Source organism: Gossypium arboreum, chromosome 7 (genome assembly GCF_025698485.1).
Source record: "Gossypium arboreum isolate Shixiya-1 chromosome 7, ASM2569848v2, whole genome shotgun sequence".
Classification (NCBI taxonomy): Eukaryota; Viridiplantae; Streptophyta; class Magnoliopsida; order Malvales; family Malvaceae; genus Gossypium; species Gossypium arboreum.
Genome location: NC_069076.1, coordinates 56789129 through 56810102, shown reverse-complemented (window position 1 = coordinate 56810102; position 20974 = coordinate 56789129). Strand labels below are relative to the sequence as shown.

At 38.7% G+C, this 20974-nt stretch overlaps 2 protein-coding genes across 3 annotated transcripts; one reads left to right on the top strand and one right to left on the bottom strand.

Moving 5' to 3' along the window:
* The first annotated feature begins 12625 nt into the window (after window positions 1-12625).
* On the top strand, window positions 12626-15558 carry LOC108460392 (galacturonosyltransferase 8). The gene is made up of 3 exons (XM_017759871.2): window positions 12626-13292; window positions 13442-14680; window positions 15020-15558. Exons 1-3 carry the CDS (start codon window positions 13113-13115, stop codon window positions 15293-15295), a joined length of 1695 nt encoding a protein of 564 aa, XP_017615360.1. The 5' UTR covers window positions 12626-13112; the 3' UTR covers window positions 15296-15558.
* On the bottom strand, window positions 15289-18092 carry LOC108460393 (cytochrome P450 CYP82J17-like). Of its 2 annotated transcripts, XM_053030494.1 has the most exons (3): window positions 17289-18092; window positions 16731-17147; window positions 15289-16412 (listed from the first exon to the last, which is right to left on the bottom strand). In XM_053030494.1, the coding sequence occupies exons 1-3, from the start codon at window positions 17688-17690 to the stop codon at window positions 15780-15782; spliced, it is 1452 nt and encodes a 483-aa protein (XP_052886454.1). In that variant the 5' UTR covers window positions 17691-18092; the 3' UTR covers window positions 15289-15779. The 2 variants fall into 2 exon arrangements, with proteins under 2 accessions (XP_052886454.1, XP_017615361.1); XM_017759872.2 differs by having other exon boundaries at window positions 16731-18089.
* Window positions 18093-20974: the final 2882 nt, after the last annotated feature.

Genomic DNA, 20974 nt, shown 5'->3' with positions numbered 1-20974 from the left:
ACTATGAATATTTGGCCAAGTATGTGAAAAAGGAAATTTTGTGTATTTTGTGATTTTGTGAATTAGGGACTAAAGTGTTAAAATGTGAAAATGTGAGGGCTAATTTGTAAAATGCCCTAAATATATGTTTATGGATTGATTTGAATGAATGTGATATTGAATAAGTCAAATTTTAATTTATATAGATCAAGAACCAAAGAAAACAGAATTAGATCGGGGAAAGTCAAAATTCGTCGAATAGTCGATTTCGTTCATTCGAATCCTTACGAGGTAAGTCGATATACAAATAAATGGGTTTGAATCGATTTATACGCTATTGAAATGTAATGAATGACTTTAGAAGATGAATATGTGAAATTGTGAAAGCATCAATAGTGTTTCGACATCCGAAAAGCCCTGTACGAACCATAGGAATGTTAGGATACATATGTCATGACATAGGATCCGATATGTGATTTCGTGTAAGACCACGTCTGGGACATTGGCATTAACTTATGATTTACGTGTAAGACCATGTCTGGGACTTCGACATCATATTTGATTTTGTGTAAGACCCTGTCTGGAACAGTGGCATCGATATTTGATTACATGTAAGACCACGTCTGGGATGTTGGCATTGTATGATCTTTCTGAGCTATTGAGTATCCTTATTGATTCTGAATGGTTCAACGGGTATTTCGAGAAAATGGATGAATATGTGAATGTGTATCTGATTCAGGTACATTTGAATTCTATACCATGTTTGAGAATGAAAGGTAAGTATATGTACCTTTGTGAACATATGATATAAGTATGAGTTGCTATAAAAATGAGATATGATATATATATATATATGTGTGAATCATGATCATATGAATATAAGAGACATATGGCTATGTGAATGAATTTTTCCTTGAGCTATATGAATGAATTGATCTAGAATGATGTTATGTGTTAAGTTTAGTTGTATATGGCTTACTAAGCTTTTGAAAGCTTACTTTGTCTGTGTTTTCAACTATTTTATAGATATCAAAGCTACCAAAAGCTCGAGGATCGTCGAGGATCATCACCACACTATCGAACTCTATTTTGGTACCTTTTGAAAATGTGAATATTGAAGTATGGCATGTATAAGCTAGAAGTGTTTGAATATGTTTTGTAATGTGTATGTCTAGCCATGTGATATGGCTTGGCTATGGATGAGATTATGAATGAATTTTGGTATATGTTTTGTGTTAAAAAATAGTATGTTTTGATGCACTCTTGAATGACCAAATGAAATGGTCAATTTTGGTAAGTTGAGGTATATGCATATTTTGGAATTGGTAATGTTTTGACATGAGAATGAATGAAGTAGATTGAGATTATGAATCATATATTTTGGTATGATTTTTAGCTTAGGATTTGGCATGGATTACAAGTATGAAATTTTTTAATAATGATATGTCATGAATGGTGTATGTTTTGGTTGTGAATTGGTTGAAAATTTGGTATAAAATGTTTTTGTTTTGATGCTTGTAGGGATGACCCAAAATGGGTGGCAATTTGGCTTTGCAAGTAGCCTATTTTTGTCCACACGAGTAGAGGCACAGGTGTGTGTCTCAGCCATGTGCGACACACGATTATGTCACACGGCGGTGTGTCCTTTAGGGTACCTTATGATTTAAAGTCAGTATACCCTACAGTTTTGACACGACCTAGACACACGGGCGTGTCTAACGGCCGTGTGTGGCACACGGGCTGGCACAGGGGTGTGTGGTCGGCCGTGTGACCGAAGTCAGGAACCTCCCTAACTTTCACACGGCTTGGCACACGAGTCTGTCTTGTGGCCGTGTGGACAAGTCAGTATGTATGCCCTATTTTGCCACGGTCTAGACATACGGGCGTGTCTAATGCTGTGTGAGGCACACAGCCTGCTCACACGAGTGTGTGACCTTTATAACTTTGAAAAAAGTTTAAGTTTTGAAAAATTTTGTATGTGCCCGGTTTAGTTTTGACCCTTTTCTAAAGCATGTTTAAGGTCTCGTTAACCTATATAAGGGACTCTGTAATGATGTGTGACTATGATATTATAATGATTGAGGAATGTATACGAAATATCCTGATATGTCCAGTAATGCCTCTTAACCTTAGTCCGGCGATGGATATAGGTTAGGGGTGTTACACCAAAGACATAGATTCATATTCCACGCATTGAACTCTTTCGTCCATTTGCAATTTTGAAACAAGTAATTTCCCAAGGTCAATATAAATCGTAAGCCGTGCAAACTACCCATAGACTTATTGTCGGTATTGCGGTCTATGTAACACCCCTTACCCGAGTCCAAGGCTAAGACTGAGTACGAGGCATTACTAAACTTAAACTCATGCAATCCCGCATTTACAAATCATAAAAACTTGATCAAATTTGAACATTTTCAATCCTTATCTAGAATTCCTTATTATGGGCTTACGAGGCCCATAACAAGGTTTAATGACGATTCGAAACCAAATTGGATTCTTTAAAGAACTCTTGAAAATGACTCTTAAAATAGGGGCACACGCCCATGTGGAAAGGCTACACGTCCGTGTGGCCTTTTTGACATGGCCGTGTTGAAGGCCCGTGCAGTTCACACGACCTAAACACATCAGGACACGCCCATGTCCCTAACCCGTGTGGAATTAATTTCTACTTCGAACCTACAGTGGTTTTCACACGGCCTGTCACACACCTGTGTCCATGGCCCGTGTCCCTCACATAGCCATGACACACTCGTGTCTCAGCCCGTATCCAAAAACCTTGACATTCTATTCCTGACGTCAGCAACCATTTAGGGGCACACGGCCAAGGCACACGCCTGTGTACAAGGCAATGTCCTTCACAAGGCTGAGACACACGGTCGTGTCTCTGCCTGTGTTTTTACTACCATGCATACTGACTTGAAATTTTAAGGTGCAGGGGACACGACTGGAAAACACGGCCATGGGGCTAATCATGTGTCGCACACGGCCTAGACACACGCCCATGTGGCTACCCGTATGGACAAAAATAAGGCTATCTACTAAGCCTTTTTGCAACCCTTACTTGCACCAACCTACACAACAACAAATATCTCCAATCCACACAGCAATATAAGACTAAATCAACCACAACACGACATTCAAAAGCAAACCAAATATGCACTTGGTCATTCATAAATTTTGTTCATCCATGGAAGCATCATCGTTTGCAATTATCAATAATGAATATTAGCCATTAACCATGGCCTTATACAAAAAAAGAAAATGTTTTCATCCCAAGTCATATAATTGGCTAACTTAACAATATGACACATAACAAAAGACTCAATCCCTATACATGCCATACTCAAGATAACAAAACTAACTATACCAAAAGCTTCGAGTGATAGTGTGAGAGAGGCCTCCAACGTTCTTTGATCCACTGGCTAATTTGGCGGCACTACAGGAAAATAGAAAAGAAGAGGGTAAGCACAAAGCTTAGTAAGTTGCATGTAAATATTGAAATAACAACCATGTTACCACACGTGATCATACTCCCAATATATCATAACTCGCACGAAGATTAAATGTTCATAACACAACTTACTCATGTTCATTCCTCACTATTCGTACAACAAGAGTAGAGTTCATATATCATTAATTTCATATAAGTACCTGTACCACCCACAACATGATCATAAGCTCTATCATTATGATATAACCCATAAATTTCCCATTGAACAATTTGGAATGCTATAGCATAATCACTAAGATTCAAACATAGGGTACGATGCCAACTCTATGTTCCAAACATGGTCTTACACTGGCTCTCACATCTAAGTCGATGCCATGTCCTAGACAGGTCGTACACTAACTTTCATACATCGAGGCCGATGCCATGTCCCAGACAAGTCTTACACTGGCTCTTGTTTATCTGTGTCGATGTCATGTCCCAGACAGGTCTTACACTGACACACCTCAAGTCGATGCCATGTCCCAGACAGGTCTTACACTAGTTTGCATATCTTGAGCCAATGTCATGTCCCAGATAGGTCTTACATAGGCTCTCATCTATCAATGCTATTGCCATGTCCCAGACAGGTCTTACACTAGCACGCACATCACCCAAATGTCATGGCATGGATATCTAAATTATTCCTAAGGTTCAACCGGAAGTCTCTACTACATCAGTTCTCATCATGCACATTCATAGGAATAATCCACAATTTTTGCCATATTAATTATACAATACATAAATACAAATAAATTACATTATTTACGTATAACTTACATCGGTACACAAAATGTAAGCGACTAATTGTATTTAATCCGCTTGCTTAGCTTTTTCCTAGTCTAGGTCCGGATTGCATATTCTTAATCTACAAAAATAAAATTTCACTCATTTAATCATCACATTAATAAAAATATTCTACAATTCATGATTCGGTGAAATGACCGTTTTGCCCTTAGACTTTACAAAAATTACGATTTTACCCTTAGGCTCGTAAATAAATTTTTTATCGAGTTTCCTCATTAATCAAGCCTATTCAAACTCTTTTTATACCTATAGCAACTAAAAATTTCAAAAATTTCAAATATTTCACACAAATACCACCTATTTTACAAACTTTACAAAATAGCCCATTTAGGTGTTTCCATGAAAACCCCTTTAACAAAAGTTGTTTGTTTAACAACCAAGATTCATTTTATTCCATAAAGTTCCAGTTAACAACATAAATTCTTTCATGGAAAAACCGTATACTTTCATCCATTTTGCAAAATAGTCCCCTTATTAGAAAGCTCATGCTACAAGGGTCTTAAAAATTCAAAAATCATCAAGAAAGGCTATCTAAATCACTTACTTGCAAGGAATATAAGTGGCTGATATTTTTGAGCTTTCAAAACACCCTATTTGCTGATATTTTTGGTGGAGAAGAAGATGAGAAAAAGATGATATCATTCTCTCTTTATTTTATTTCATTTCATTTCTAGTCAATTTAGTCACCAAAACTCACCTAACTTTGACAACTTTCTTCTTTTTGTCTCTATGGCCGGCCACCACTAATTTAAAGGCCTATTTACACTTAAAGACCCCCAATTATGGTTTCTAGCTATTTGACGCATTTGGCTAGCAAAACAAAACTTTTTTCCTTTATGCGATTTGTCTTTTTTCTCAATTAAGCTCACAAACACTAAAATTATTTCACCAAAATTTTCATGCACTTATATAATCATGCTATGACATATAAAATAATATTAAAAATAATTTCTCAGACCTCAGATTTGTGGTTTTGAAACCACTATTTCGACTAGGCCCAAAATCGGGATGTTACAATTCTCCGCCTTAAGGATTTTAGTCCCCAAAAATCTTACCAGGGAAAAGGTTAGGGTATTGATCTTTCATAATCTCCTCAGGTTCCCATGTGGCCTCTTCAACCCCAAGTCGATGCCACAGTACTTTCACGAGTGCTATACTTTTATTTCTCAATTGTTTGACCTCTCGAGCTAAGATCTTAACTGGTTGTTCGCCATAAGTCATGTATGATCGAATCTCCACCTCTGTTGGTGAAAGAATGTGCGAAGGGTCAGAGCAGTAACGGCATAACATCGACACATGGAAAACGTTGTGAATATTCTTTAACTCGGATGGCAAGGCTAGTTGATAAGCTACCGGTCCAATTTTCTCAGTCACCTCATAAGGTCCAATAAACCTCAGACTTAATTTTCCTTTCTTACCGAATCGGAAAACTTTCTTCCACGGGGATACCTTCAAAAATACCTTATCACCGACTTGAAACTCAATTTCTTTTCGTTTCAAATCCGTGTAAGATTTTTTTCTATCCAACGCGGCCTTCAAATAATCACAAATTACTTTTACTTTCTCTTTGGTCCCTTTGACTAAATCAACCCCGTGAACCTGACCCTCTCTAAGTTCGATCCAATATAAGGGCGTTCGACACTTACGTCCATACAAAGCCTGATAAGGTGCCATTTTCAGACTTGGCTGATAACTATTGTTGTAGGCGAATTCGACCAGTGGTAAATACCTTTCCCAACTTTCTTGAAACTCGAGAACACAACACCATAACATGTCTTCCAGAATCTGAGTTACTCTTTCCACCTGCCCGTCGGTTTGCAGATGAAAAGCAGTGCTAAAATTTAATTTCGTCCCTAACGCCTCTTGTAACTTCTTCCAGAACCGTGAGGTAAATCTTGGATCTCTATCCGAAGTAATCGATAAGGGTACTCCGTGAAGTCTCACGATCTCAGAAATAAACAAATCAGCCAATTTCTCAAGGGAGTAGTCGATACGCACTGGAATAAAATGTGCCGACTTTGTAAGTCTATCAACAACAACCCAAACCGTATCCTTTGTCCTTGGCATCAAAGGCAACCCCGACACGAAATCCATAGTTACCCGGTCCCATTTCCACTCGGGAACTATTACGGGTTGAAGCAAACCCGAAGATACTTGGTGTTCAGCCTTCACTTGCTGACAAACTAGACACTTAGAAACGAACTCTAAAATGTCTCTTTTCATTCCCGACCACCAATACATTTTCTTCATGTCTTTATACATTTTCTTCCGTTAACTCCTACAGCTACACTTTTAACTCCCTTAACTCTGTCAAGCCATCTATACGGAGTAATCGAGATAGGTGCCACACCTGGGACTAACTCGATACCAAACTCAACTTCCCTAGATGGGGGGTAATCCAGACAATTCTTCCGAAAACACATCCGAGTACTCACATACCACTGTTACTGACTCTATCTTCACTTCAGATACTTGAGTATTCAACACAAAAGTGAGATAAGCTTTGCACCCTTTTCTCAAATATATTTTCACAGTCAAAGACGATATTACTATAGGCAAGCTATCCACTTCACCTGATTCAACCCGAAGAACATTCCCACTTTCACATTTCAACTCGATAACTTTTCGTCCACAACTTACTACAACACCATTAGAAGCCAAACAGTCCATACCGAGGATTACATCGAATTCATCAAATGGAAATAACATAAGGTTAGCCGGAAAACATTGACCTTGAATTGTCAAGGGACAGTTTCTACATACTTAGTCTACTGACACATGTTTGCCTAACGGGTTAGACACTTTTATCACAATTTCAGTGGATTCGACTAGCATGTTCATACTAGGTATCAATTTCATACAAATATAGGAATGGATAGACCCCGGATCAATCAAAGTGATAAGAGGTATATCATGGATAGAAAAGGTACCTGTAATCACATCAGGAGACGCAGCCTCTTCACGGGTGCAAACGGCGTAAGTCCTTACAGGCGCTCTGCCCTCGGACCTCACAGCAGTATCTCTAGGCGCACCTTTACTGCTAGCCCCACTTCTCGGGTCCTTATGTGGTCTATCCCTCGAAGGAGCATTACCCGATCTCACACTTTGATCCTTATCTTTCTCGACTATCTCGGGATAGCTACGAATAAAATGGTCCAGCAACCCACATTTGAAACAACCTTTTTCATTACCTCGGCACTCACCGAAATGACATCTACTGCACTATGAACATTCTAGTCTGTTTGGTTAAGCACTACCAACACTCGTGATGGAAGTGGTCTGAGCTTTAGGCTTAGTTTGGATGGGCGGTGTGTTTACTTCCGGTGAGGTTAAAAGCAGCGGTGGCGGTGAGATTAGTTACTGTAGCGGTAAGATTAGTTACTGTAGCGGTGAGATTAGAAACAATGATGGAGTGTTTGTTTGGATTTAAACACAGCTGTAGGGGTGATGTGAAAATATAAAATGACTAATAAGGACATTAAATTAGAAATGATATATAATAAAATTTTTTAAAATTATTTTACTTTTACAAAATTATTAAAATAGGTAAATGTATAAATTCATTTAATAAAATATGTTTATTAAAATGTTTATTTTAATTAATTAATATTAATTTTATAATGGTAATATATATATAACTACTATTTAAAAAATCAGCAATACAAACATATATTAAATAAAAGGTTAAAATTGTAAAAACTATGTTGATTGGGGTTGCTTTTTTTCATTGGAGCTGAAATCTCCATTAATTTTCAGCCTTCCATTGTCGTTGAAATGCATTCTCACTTTGGACTTTCATGTTGAACCAAATAGCGATTGTAATGAGGTTGGTAGCAAGAATCGCACCTCACCGGCAATAATCACGAACCAAAGGCAACCTTAGACACTACATGCTGCTTGTTCTTGTTATGCTCGAGAATCCTACTGACGCATTTGATCAAGTAGGAAACTCCCTCGATTTCTTGGATGAGGTCTGGTGTGTTTTCCCTATCTATTTTTTTTTTAGTCACGAGACTCAATGTCAGCTCTTCTCTTCTCTTTGGCCAATTCTTCGGCCTTGCAAGCTCTCTCAACAAGTACCACAAACTTGCGCAACTCTAAGATGCCAACTAATAAACGAATGTCTTCGTTCAGACCATCTTCAAACCTTTTGCACATGGTGGCTTCTATAGATACGCACTATCGCGCATGTGTGTTGAGCCTCACAAACTCGCGCTCGTACTCCGTCACTGTCATATGGCCTTGCTTCAGTTCAAGGAATTCTTTTCTCTTCTGATCAATAAACCTTTGGCTAATATACTTTTTACGGAACTTTTCCTGAAAGAATTCCCAAGTTACTCTTTCTCTCTCGGTACCACTAACACGAGAGTATTCCACCATTGGTAGGCTGAGTCCCGTAGGAGTGACACTACACACTTCATGCACTCCATCGACATGTACGATAGCTCATCAAATACTCTGATGGTATTTTCTAACCAGAACTCTGCTCTCTCCTATTCATCATCAACACTAGCCCGAAATTCCTTAGCCCCATGCTTTCGGATTCTGTCCACTGGAGGTTTCTCTCTCCTAACCATTTCTACTCCATGAGGAGCTACAGAGGTAGGCTGGGGAATTGGAAGAGGTGAGGAAGGTGGAGTGTTCGGATTCAAACGAACGAACTCTAAGTACCAAACATCCATCATACGGAGTTAGGCTTCTCTAGCCCCTCCGCCTTGACTCATCGTCACAGGCTCACTTTCAACTGGCTCGGTGCGGTGCCTTCAGTAGGAGCCGGTGTATTACTTTCCACATCGGGATCTATTTACTATGGCATGTATAGTTAGACTCGTACTCACGCTAGGTTAGTCTTAGAATCAACTAAACCATAGCTCTGATACCACTAAATGTAACACCATTTACCTAAGTCCAAGGCCGGAACTGAGTACGAGGCATTACTAAACTTAAACTCATGCATTCCCACATTTACAAATCATAAAAGCTTGATCAAATTTGAACCTTTTTAATCCTTATCTAGAATTCCTTATTATGGGCCTACAAGGCCCATAACAAGGTTTAATGACGATTCAGAACCAAATCGGATCCTTTAAAGAACTCTGGAAAATGACTCTTGAAACAGGGGCATACGCCTGTGTAGAAGGGCCACATGTCCTTGTGGCCTTCTTGACATGGCCGTGTTGAAGGCCCATGCAGTTCACATGGCCTAAACACATCAGGACACGCCCATGTCCCTAACCCGTGTAGAATTAATTTTTATTTCAAACATATAGGGGTTTTCACATGGCCTGGCACACGCCCGTGTCCATAGCTCGTGTCCCTCACACGGCCATGGCACACCTGTGTCTCAGCCCGTGTCCAAAAACTTTGACATTTTCTTTCTGACGTCAGCAACCATTTAGGGGCACACGGCCAAGGTACACGCCAGTGTACTAGGCCGTGTCCTCCACACGGCTGAGACACACGGCTATGTCTCTACCTGTATTTTTCTTACCATGCATACTGACTTGAAATTTTAGGGTGCAAAGGACAAATGGCCGGACAACACACCCATGGGGTTGACTGTGTGTCTACCCATATGGACAAAAACAAGGCTATCTACCAAGCCTTTTTGCTACCCTTACTTGTACCAACCTACACAACAACAAATATCTTCAATCCACACAGCAAAATAAAACTAAATCAACCAAAACATAACATTCAAAAACAAACCAAATATGCAGTTGGTCATTCATACATTTTGTTTATCCCTGGGAGCATCATCATTTGCAATTATCAATAATGAATATTAGCCATTAACCATGGCCTTATATAAAAAAAATAAAAGGTTTTCATCCCAAGTCACAAAATTGGCTAACTTAACAATATGACACATAACAAGAGACTCAATCCTTATACATGCCATACTCAAGATAACAAAACTAACTATACCAAAAGCTTCGAGTGATAGTGTGAGCGAGGCCTCTGACGTTCTTTGATCCACTGGCTAATTTGGCGATACTACAAGAAAATGGAAAAAAAAGAGGGTAAGAACAAAGCTTAGTAAGTTGCATGTAAATATCGAAATAACAACCATGTTACCACATGTGATCATACTCCCAATATATCATAACTCGCATGAAGAGTAAATGTTCATAACACAACTTACTCATGTTCATTCTTCACTATTCGTACAACAAGAATAAAGTTCATATATCATCAATTTCATATAAGCACCTGTACCACTCACAACATGGTCATAAGCTTTATCATTATGATATAACCCGTAAATTTTCCATTGAACCATTTGGAATGCTACAGTATAATCACTAAGCCTCAAACATAGGGTACGATGTCGACGCCATGTTCCAAACATGGCCTTACGCTGGCTCTCACATCTAAGTCGATGCCATGTCCCAGACAGGTCTTACACTGGCTCTCGCTTATCTATGTCGATGCCATGTCCCAAACAGTACTTACACTGACACACCTCAAGCCGATGCCATGTCCCAGACAAGTCTTACACTAGCTTGTATATCTTGAGGCCGATGCCATGTCCCAAACAGGTCTTATGCTAGCATGCACATCACCCAATGTCATGGAATGGATATCCAAATTATTCCTAAGGTTCAACCGGGAGTCTCTGCTACATCAGTTCTCACCATGCACATTCACAGGAATAATCCACAATTTATGCCATATTAATTATACAATACATAAATACAAATAAATTACATTATTTACGTACAACTTACCTCGATACACAAAATGTAAGCGACTAATTGTATTTAATCCGCTTGCTTAGCTTTTTCCCGGTCTAGGTCCGGATTGCGTATTTCTTGATCTATAAAAATAAAATTTCAATCATTTAATCATCACATTAATAAGAATATTCTACAATTAACAATTTGGCAAAATGACCGTTTTGCCTTTAGACTTTACAAAAATTATGATTTTGCTTTTAGGCTCGTAAATCAATTTTTATTGAGTTTTCTCATTAATCAAGCCTAGCTGAACTCTTTTTATACCTATAGCAACTAAAAATTTCAAACATTTCACACAAATACAACCTATTTTACAAACTTTACAAAATAGCCCATTTAGGTGTTTTCATGAAAACCTCTTTCATAAAAGTTGTTTGTTTAACAACCAAGATTCATTTTCTTCCATAAAATTTCAGTTAACAACATAAATGCTTTCATGGCAAAACCCTAAACTTTCATCCATTTTGCAAAATAGTCCCATTATTAGAAAACTCATGCTATAAGGGTCCTAAAAATGCAAAAAAAATCAAGAAAGGCTATCTAAATCACTTACTTGCAAGGAATATAAGTGGCTGATATTTTTGAGCTTTCAAAACACCTTATTTGCTGATATTTTTGGTGGAGAAGAAGATGAGAAAAAGATGATATCATTCTCTCTTTATTTTATTTCATTTCTAGTCAATTTAGTCACCAAAACTCACCTAACTTTGACAACTTTCTTCTTTTTGTCTCTATGGTCTGCCACCACTAATTTAAAGGCCTATTTGTACTTTAAAGACTCCTAATTATGGTTCTCTAGCTATTTGACACATTTGGCTAGCAAAACAAAACTTTTGTCCTTTATGCGATTTTTCCTTTTTTTAATTAAGCTCACAAACACTAAAATTAACTCACCAAAATTTTTATGCACTTATATAATCATGCTATGACACATAAAATAATATTAAAATAATTTTTTAGACCTTGAATTTGTGGTTTTGAAACCACTGTTCCGACTAGGTTCAAAATCGGGCTATTACAGTCTATCTTTGCAACCGGGCCAATTGTGCTTCCAAGGAATTTTAAAAGGCTTCTTATGTACATGCCCTCTGACAGCCGAAGCAATTTGATCCAAACCAGCAAACTAGTGGGAAAATCTCGATCTGTTGTGAACGAAGGTGTCCACGGCCTTACGGTGAGAAATTGGCCAAAAATTGTCCAAGGCCCGCCCGACACCGCATGAAAGTATTCATCATCATCCTGAAAATTAACCGAAAAATAATAGTTCTCTAAGTCAATAACTTGTAATGGCTGTTTAGTTTTCCAGATAGCTTGCAATCTATTGGTCATGGTAATGTATGAAATTTTCCTTTCCAGCAATTTGACGACTATAGTCTGGACCATGCGCTTGGCAATAAATTGATGAACTCGTTCAGAGAAAGTGATGGAAGGAATGCCATCAACGATCTCTTTTTTTGCATACACTCGAGTAACTCAAAGTCTTCTTCATTCTACAAATTAATCCTTTCAACTGTGATACCTAAAAGCTTATTTTTCCATGACATTGTTTGAACATCATTCGTGACCACTTTCATACTTTTGTCATTAACAATAGGATTGTCCAGATCCGATGGATCCTCCGGCCTCCGCCTAACCTTTTTGTGCGGATCTCCTACCATTTTCTCCCACTGAAGCTGTATCACCCTTCCCAGATTCCATTTCAATTTGAGCTGATTTACCCTTTATTAAGAAACACGAAAAATCTAATAAGCAATTGAAATTGATAAGTAAATGAAAAACTTAGGAAGTGACAGTCAGACGGGATTCCGCGTTTCTTGCTAGCCAGATTCCAAGTGGCAGCTATCACTCAAATTAACTAAACGAAAATCACAGCCGTTGATCTCTCCCCATACATTTCCTAATTGATCTCTCTCTCTCCATCTAGGTAAAAAGAAAAAGAAAAACACACACACACTCTCACACTGTCAAACAATTAAAAAGTGAGCGACTGCCAGTGCCATACCATCATCACCAAATTCGTTATGCTCTCAACTCTCCTTATCATTATCCTTTTGTTTCTGTTTTTCATTTCGATGCGCCCGTGATTGATTTGAAAGATGGCAAATCACCACCGTACATCAAGAATCGGCGTCGGCGGCGGAAGCCCAATGTTTGGAGGTTTTGGCTTTACTGTTAGATTATTGGCTTCTGCCATTACTGTTGCACTCTGTTTCTTCTTTCTTCTTTCTTTTTTCTTTACTTCTCACTCTCATTCTCCTCATCTCCAAACCAACTTTGTAAGTCCTAACTAACTGACTTTATTGACTCGACATTTAATTTCACCCTTTTTCGATTCTAAGATCAATTAAAAGATGAGAAATGCACATTTCCAGGGTGACTGATTGAAGGGCGTTGTTTTTTCTTCTTTTTCTTTTGGTGTTTATAGGGTTTCTCCACTGGAATTGGATCCACAAGGAGGTCCGTTTTGGCACTCAAATCCGATCCGCTCAAGCCCCGGCTGGATCAGATCCGGAAACAAGCCGACGACCACCGCTCTCTTGTCCTCGCTTACGCCTCCTACGCTCGAAAGCTAAAGCTCGAAAACTCGAAGCTTGTTAGGGTTTTCGCTGATCTATCTCGAAACTACTCGGATCTCATTAGTAAACCATCCTATCGGGCTCTCTTCGAAACCGATTCGCTCTCCATTGACGAGCCCTTGCTACGACAGTTCGAGAAAGAAGTCAAAGAGCGAATCAAAGCCACGCGCCAAGTGATCTCGGAAGCCAAGGAATCTTTCGATAACCAATTGAAGATCCAGAAACTAAAAGACACCATCTTTGCTGTCAACGAGCAACTGACCAAAGCCAAAAAGCAAGGCGCATTTTCCAGCCTTATCGCCGCTAAATCGATCCCAAAAAGCTTACATTGTTTGGCAATGAGGTTGATGGAGGAACGAATCTCGCATCCGGACAAATATACAGATGAAGGGAAACCAATGCCTCCGGAATTCGAGGATCCGAAGCTTTACCATTACGCTATCTTTTCTGATAACGTTCTTGCTGCATCCGTGGTGGTGAATTCAGCCACGAAGAACGCGAAAGAGCCATGGAAACATGTTTTCCATGTGGTGACGGACAAGATGAATCTTGGGGCAATGCAGGTTATGTTCAAATTGAAAGATTATAATGGAGCTCATATTGAAGTGAAGGCGGTAGAGGATTATAAGTTTTTGAATTCATCCTATGTTCCAGTGTTGAGACAGTTAGAATCGGCTAATCTCCAGAAGTTTTATTTTGAGAACACGCTTGAGAATGCCACGAAAGATACGACTAACATGAAGTTTAGGAACCCTAAGTATTTATCAATCTTGAATCATTTGAGGTTTTATTTACCGGAGATGTACCCCAAGTTGCATAGGATATTGTTTTTGGATGATGATATTGTGGTGCAGAAGGATTTGACTGGCTTGTGGAAGATTGATATGGATGGGAAAGTGAATGGGGCAGTAGAGACTTGTTTTGGGTCTTTCCATCGGTATGCACAGTATATGAATTTCTCGCATCCATTGATTAAGCAAAAGTTTAACCCCAAAGCCTGTGCTTGGGCTTATGGCATGAATTTCTTTGATTTGGATGCTTGGAGGAGGGAAAAGTGTACTGAGGAGTATCATTACTGGCAGAATCTGGTAAGCTTCGAGCGACACTCTTTTGTTTTTCTGATTGCTTTATTATGCCTTGTAGCGTCTCTCATGCTACTTTTGGTGCTTGATTTATGCTATTAGATAATGCAGCTTGTTCCATAGTCTAGCTTGAGTAAACCGTTGCTGAACTAAAGTATATTATTTTGACTTTGTTGAAACTGCTATAGCAGCTATTAATACGCCAAAATTTAATGTGGAAATGCTAGCAGCTTCTGGTTTTAATAGTTTGATGTTGTTGTTTTGTTTTTTATCACTACTATTATTGGGCCATAGTAGATGAGGTTATGACTAATTGGCTTCATATTCCCTTGGTTTTGCTTGCAGAATGAGAATAGGACTCTATGGAAATTGGGAACATTGCCCCCTGGTTTGATCACATTTTACTCCACGACGAAACCGTTAGACAAGTCATGGCACGTTCTTGGACTCGGCTATAATCCAAGCATTAGCATGGATGAGATCCGCAATGCCGCGGTGGTGCACTTCAATGGGAATATGAAGCCGTGGCTAGATATTGCCATGAATCAGTTCAAGCCTCTTTGGAGTAAGTATGTTGACTTTGATTTGGAGTTCGTCCAAGCCTGCAATTTCGGTGTCTAAATAAAAAAAAAAGGATCACAAGCTACAAAAGAGCTTGTTTAACAAGAAGTTCAACCTCACCTTAAGCAAACTATTGTTATTCTGCGTGGAAGGAAATTAGCCTCTACTGTACTCCAGTGTAGCGTAGCAAGCATAGTTATATTAATTTTAGAATGCTTGCTTTTAGTTTGTTCATACAGGTGTTGCAATTAAAATTATTAAGCTGATATTCAACTGTTAAATTATTCTGTAATCATAATGTTCCAAGTTGTTAGTCGTCTAAAGTACAGTATATATTGTTTCATTATTCCTTTCCAACTGTTGGTTCAGAATATCATTCAACGCAGGGGAACAGGCCTAGAGATACCCATTCAAAACTGGAAATCTTTCATACAATTCTAACTGCTATAAACATGGTAAAGAAGTTCCATTATTAGAGCCTAAAAGAGGCTCTAAATAAGTAGGAGAGCTATCTAACCTACATAGTTATCAGTCATCTATAAGATTAGGTCCTGTGCAGATACATTGCAGAAGGAAGGCGTGGACTGAGGATAACTTCAAGTGGGGTAGCCTTGGGCATGGTAATGCCTAACCCTTCACTCATATCCACTGTCTCACCAAAAGGTGTGGATAACTCGAACCCCTGTAGTATGCTGGCAATTGTCAAGTGTGTCATTTGCAATGCCAATGTGATCCCTGGACAAGATCGTCGCCCAGACCCAAATGGGATCAGCTCAAAATGTTGTCCCAGAACATCTACATCTGCATGGCTTGTAAGAAACCTTTCTGGTTCAAACACATCAGGATTTGACCAAACCTGAGGGTCCCGATGCAATTTCCACAGGTTTACAATCACACGAGTGCCCTTCCCAACGTGGTAGCCACCGATGCTACAATCTTCACTTGCCTCATGGGGAACTGATATCGGTCCTGGTGGGTATAGCCGCAATGTTTCCTTGACAACAGCCTGGAGATAGACTAGTTTCTCAATATCAGAGTCTTGAACCCATTTGTCCCTGCCAACTTTGAGGTCCAGCTCCTCTTGAGCACACTTTAAGGCATGTCTGTTGTTCATCAAGTTTGACAATATCCATGTCAGTGTAATGGATGTTGTGTCTGAGCCTGCTAAGAATAAATTCTACACCAGAAAATAAAATTTTCGACAACTTAGCTGGTTGAATGTAAATACTACATCAAAGGGATATTTTTAAAATGTCTAGCTAATGCCATAATGTACATCCTTTGAACTTTGTAAATAACATCCAATTTTCAACTGCTTAATCTTGACAGTAATAAGGGTTAGCTGAAATGTCATTTTCTTGTATACAATTGTATGGTGCAAATCCTATGCTGAAATCCACTCTAAAGACCAAGTCAAAGGAAAGTTAAGGAAAATGAAGGTAGTATGGCGAAGGGTCTTGTTTTCAGTCCAAAGAGTAGAAATAAAGAATATTACCATTACATTAGCCTTGATAATTGTTTCTCGAGAGTAGCCAAACATGGAATCCTCCTCAATTGCAGATAGCATTAGGTCGATGAAATCGGGAGTGTTGTCTGGTTTTGCTTCACTCTTGAGCCTCTTTAGTTTATGCTCCTCCACCCATTCTCCAACAATGGAATCTATTTCTCTTGCAACACGCTTCATGGATTTCACTTGTCCCATGAACATGGAATCCATCCATCCTAGAAACGGTACCACTTCCGATGGAGATATAAGTCCAGAAACATACATGAAATCTTTGATAACTTTTGCCACATGTGCTGCTTCCTCATCATCTTCCCCATTGGTGGTGTCCCAGAAATATCTCTTGCCCGCCATCAATCTCATGATCGTATTCAAAGTCAGGGCTTCAAGTTTTTGACTAATGACCAACTTTGGGTTGGGATTTGTTTCGTTTAACATGCAAAACAAGTACAAATCTTTGATAAATGCGTTCACCTCGGAGATTTGGACGTGCTTTAATGTCTCAAGCCTACGGGTAGAGAGAAGTTCAACCATGGCTAGTTTTCGTACCTGGCGCCAATACTCTCCATAAGGAGCGAAGCCAAAGCCTGCATGATCGTAGCCGAGGTATATTCCCGCATTGGATCGTGGACGATTAGCTAATACCCTGTCGTTGGTAGTGAAGCACTCCTTGACTGCTTCATGATTGCTAATTATAAGGGCAGGGAACACTCCAAGCCGGAAAGTGAAGATAGGGCCATATTTATCAGCCATGGCAGCCCAGGTATGAGCAAGGGTTCGTTGACCGCGAAGGAGGAGCATGTGCCCTATGAGTGGAAAGGCTCCTGAAGGCTCTGGGGCTAACACTAGGTGCCTACTTTGGTCGCCTGGAGTCCCCGGCCTCCATAGTTTGTAGAATAGTACCAATCCTAAAATCCCTGCAATTGCCGCTACAGAATATGAGAATTCCATTACTTGAGGTCTAAAGTGAGAGACAGGGATGAGGGTGGTAAGAATAGATTAACTGATTAAGGGTGATTTATTGCTTGGCTTTAGAAGGGGTGGAGCAATGCTTGCAAGTCTAATCTGCTTGGCCTTATGACAATTTCATTGGTTGATCGAAATGGTTGTATTTTATCTCAATCACACAAAAATGAAAAAAAAAGAAAAAAGAAAAAAGAAGAATAAGATAGCAAAAAGTAGGTAAACTTTGCTGCCAAGCTCAATGCACACACTTTATTCATTAGATATAAATAGACTTGGTCATCAAAGGCTGCACTCAACTATAGCGATCTAATTTTTAAATCAAATGTGCTTATTTTGCAAACCATAGCTGCTAAAAATAAAGAGATTTGTAAGTCAACAGACAAACAGTGGCCATCTTTATTCAAGATTTACATTAATCATTGAATTACCACTGTTACATTTCGAGTCGATAACCATGACGAGGAAGGCGAGGCGTAAGGACAAGTTGAAGAGTTGTCTTGGGCATGACAGCACCTGTTCCTTCGCTCATATCTACTGGGGCATTGAAAGGTGCAGTTAAGTCAAATCCTTGAAGCAGGCGAGCAATCGTTAAGCGTGTCAGTTGCAATGCCAGAGTCATCCCGGGGCAAGACCGTCCACCGGAACAGAATGGAATTAAAAATTTGGCCCAAAATGTCCACTTTTTCATGACTTGTAAGAAATCTTTAAGGCTGAAACTCCTCAGGGATCGGCCACACTCGTGGGTCTCGATGCAACTTCCATAAGTTAACATTTAACAAATAAACGAGTGCCCTAAGGGATGTGGTAGCCACCAGCACGACAGCCTTCCATTGCCTCGTGAGGAACTGATATAGGGGCTGCTGGATACAGACGAAATGTTTCCTTAGTGATGGCCTTGAGATATACCAATTTCTCGATATCAGAATCTTGCACCCATCTATCTCGACCGATTTCGAGGTCTAGTTCTTGTTGTCACGCTTCAAGGCATGTTTGTTGTTCATCAAGTCGGCTAAAATCCATGTCATTGTTACAGATGTGCTGTCGCTGCTGCGATTAAAGTCTAAAATAAGTAACACATAAATCGAGATCAGTGTGATGATTTATATATGAAATCCAGATTCATAATTTTTCAAACATGTTTGATAAATAAAAATCTTACTACCTTTAAATTACACAATTAGCCACTAAATTAAAAAAAATTACAATTTGGTCATTAAATTATTTAAAAGTTTTCATTTAAGTCGTTGAGTTGTTAAAATCGATGTTATAACTTTCTTTATTCATCATGCCTGGGCGAATCAAAAGTTATCTTTCCACTTCTCTTCTACAGTTTATTTTTTTTCATGATATATTTTTGGACATCACGAATCAGTAAACCAAAATTCAAATAGCTTTTTTCTCCCATCTTTGACACTAATTGTTAAATTGACTTGGATCCAAGGTATGTTCTTCTACTCATGATTGGTACTAATCCACTGTACCGATTGTCCAATTGTCTCCTGGAACTCGTTGGCAGAACTTTTTCTTAAATAAAAAACTTTTGAATAATTCTATGACTTAAATGAGAACTTTTAAATTATTTTGTGACCAAATTATAATTTTTCTAGTTAAGTGTACTGATAAACTAAATTTATACATATTTTTACCCCATGCTTTGCATATTTATGGATGATTTTTCCTTGGTTTTATTGAATTCGATGCTCCTAATCCTTTAAATTCATGTTTTACACTTAGGTGAGCATAGGAAGGCGAAAAGAGCAAGAAACGAGCCAAAAAGGGACAAATTGGGCCTAAATTAGTGTTTCACACGGCATAAGCACTGCCACACGGGTGATCCACACGCCTGTGCGTGACACACGGGTAGACCATACGCCTGTGTGTCATGGCTGTGTCGACATTAATCCAAGTCAGAATTGCACACGGCCTGAGCACCTTCACACGGGCGTGGCACACGGCCGTGTCCCTGTCGAGCTCAAGTCTAGTTCTAATAGAAAAAGGTTAATTTTGGGCTATTTTGGGCATTCGAAAGTCTATATAAACACCCTAGAAGAAGATTAGAGGGGACACACAAAGTAGAAGGCAGGGAAGTACTCAAGAACAGCCATTGGAATCACCTCGGAGGCAGGATATACATTAAGATTGAAGATTTCCATCCAATTTCCTAGAAGTTCTTTGGGTTTCTTTATGTTTTGTTGTTTTCCATTATTATCATGAACTAAACTCCCTAAATACCTAAGGGAGATAAAACCTAAGATAAATCTTATTACTTTTTGATTTATATGATAAATATTTGTTCTTATTCTTAATTGTGAGTTTTAATCCTTGCTTTAGTATTCCAGGATATTAATTCAGGTTTTTGATGTGCTTATTTAGTGGAGGAAAATTCTCTGTTTAAGAGTAGATCATTCATAATTAAGCGGAGTTGCATGCAATCCTAGAGATGGGACGACATAAATCTGCCGGATTAGAGTCAAATCTAATAAGGGAATCCATAGATTGAGTTAATGCGACTATAGGGGTTTTAATTAGAAAGAGATTTCAATTAATCAACCTAGAGTCAGTTGTTTGTAGTCTCGAAAAGGATATTAATATAAATCAGGGATTTCTATAGAATAAGTCAAGTGAATAAATCGTCTAATTCAACGGTAATAAGTGAAGTCTAGGTGAATTCTTTCTTAGGTATTGTCTTCTCAATCGGTTTTTCAAAAGTATTTTCCAACCTTAATCTCTGTCGTAATCTTAGCTAATTAGATAATTAGTTTTAGGTAAACATTCTCTTAATTTTTTAGGCCAGATAATAAAAAGATAGTAATTACTAGTACTTTTAGTTCTCGTGGATACGATATTTTCAGTCTCACCATAACTATACTACTGTTCGATAGGTGCTCTTGCCTTAAGTCGAATTTTCAGTTAGTTTCACGACCATCAAGTTTTTGGCGCTGTTGCCAAGGACTAAGATATTAGGAAAACTTAATTTTTATTACTTTAGCCATTTTTATTTTTATTGCAATTTAATTCTGTTTTTATTTACTAAATTTTCTTTTCTTTATTTCTGGCAGGTTTTTACAGTTTATGACTAGAAGAAACCCGTCAGGATTTATACTTTTTGATAGTGAGATCGAGAATACAGCTCGTAGAAACCGAAGAGAAATAAGGCGAAGCCTACAATACATAGAGGAAGGGCAAGAGGACGATATTCACACCACAACTCAGGAGATGGCTGAAAATCAAAATAATCCACTACCTTTTGTGGTTGCTGCAAATCCAGC

Excerpts from the sequence above, each read along its gene's own strand:
- LOC108460392 (XM_017759871.2), top strand. The coding sequence starts at position 13,113 with ATGGCAAATCACCACCGTACATCAAGAATCGGCGTCGGCGGCGGAAGC. Across the intron at positions 13,293-13,441 it reads CTCATCTCCAAACCAACTTT|GGTTTCTCCACTGGAATTGG; the intron begins GTAAGTCCTAAC and ends TGGTGTTTATAG. Across the intron at positions 14,681-15,019 it reads ATCATTACTGGCAGAATCTG|AATGAGAATAGGACTCTATG; the intron begins GTAAGCTTCGAG and ends TTTTGCTTGCAG.
- LOC108460393 (XM_017759872.2), bottom strand. The coding sequence starts at position 17,690 with ATGGAATTCTCATATTCTGTAGCGGCAATTGCAGGGATTTTAGGATTG. Across the intron at positions 16,413-16,730 it reads TTATCAAGGCTAATGTAATG|AATTTATTCTTAGCAGGCTC; the intron begins GTAATATTCTTT and ends TTTCTGGTGTAG.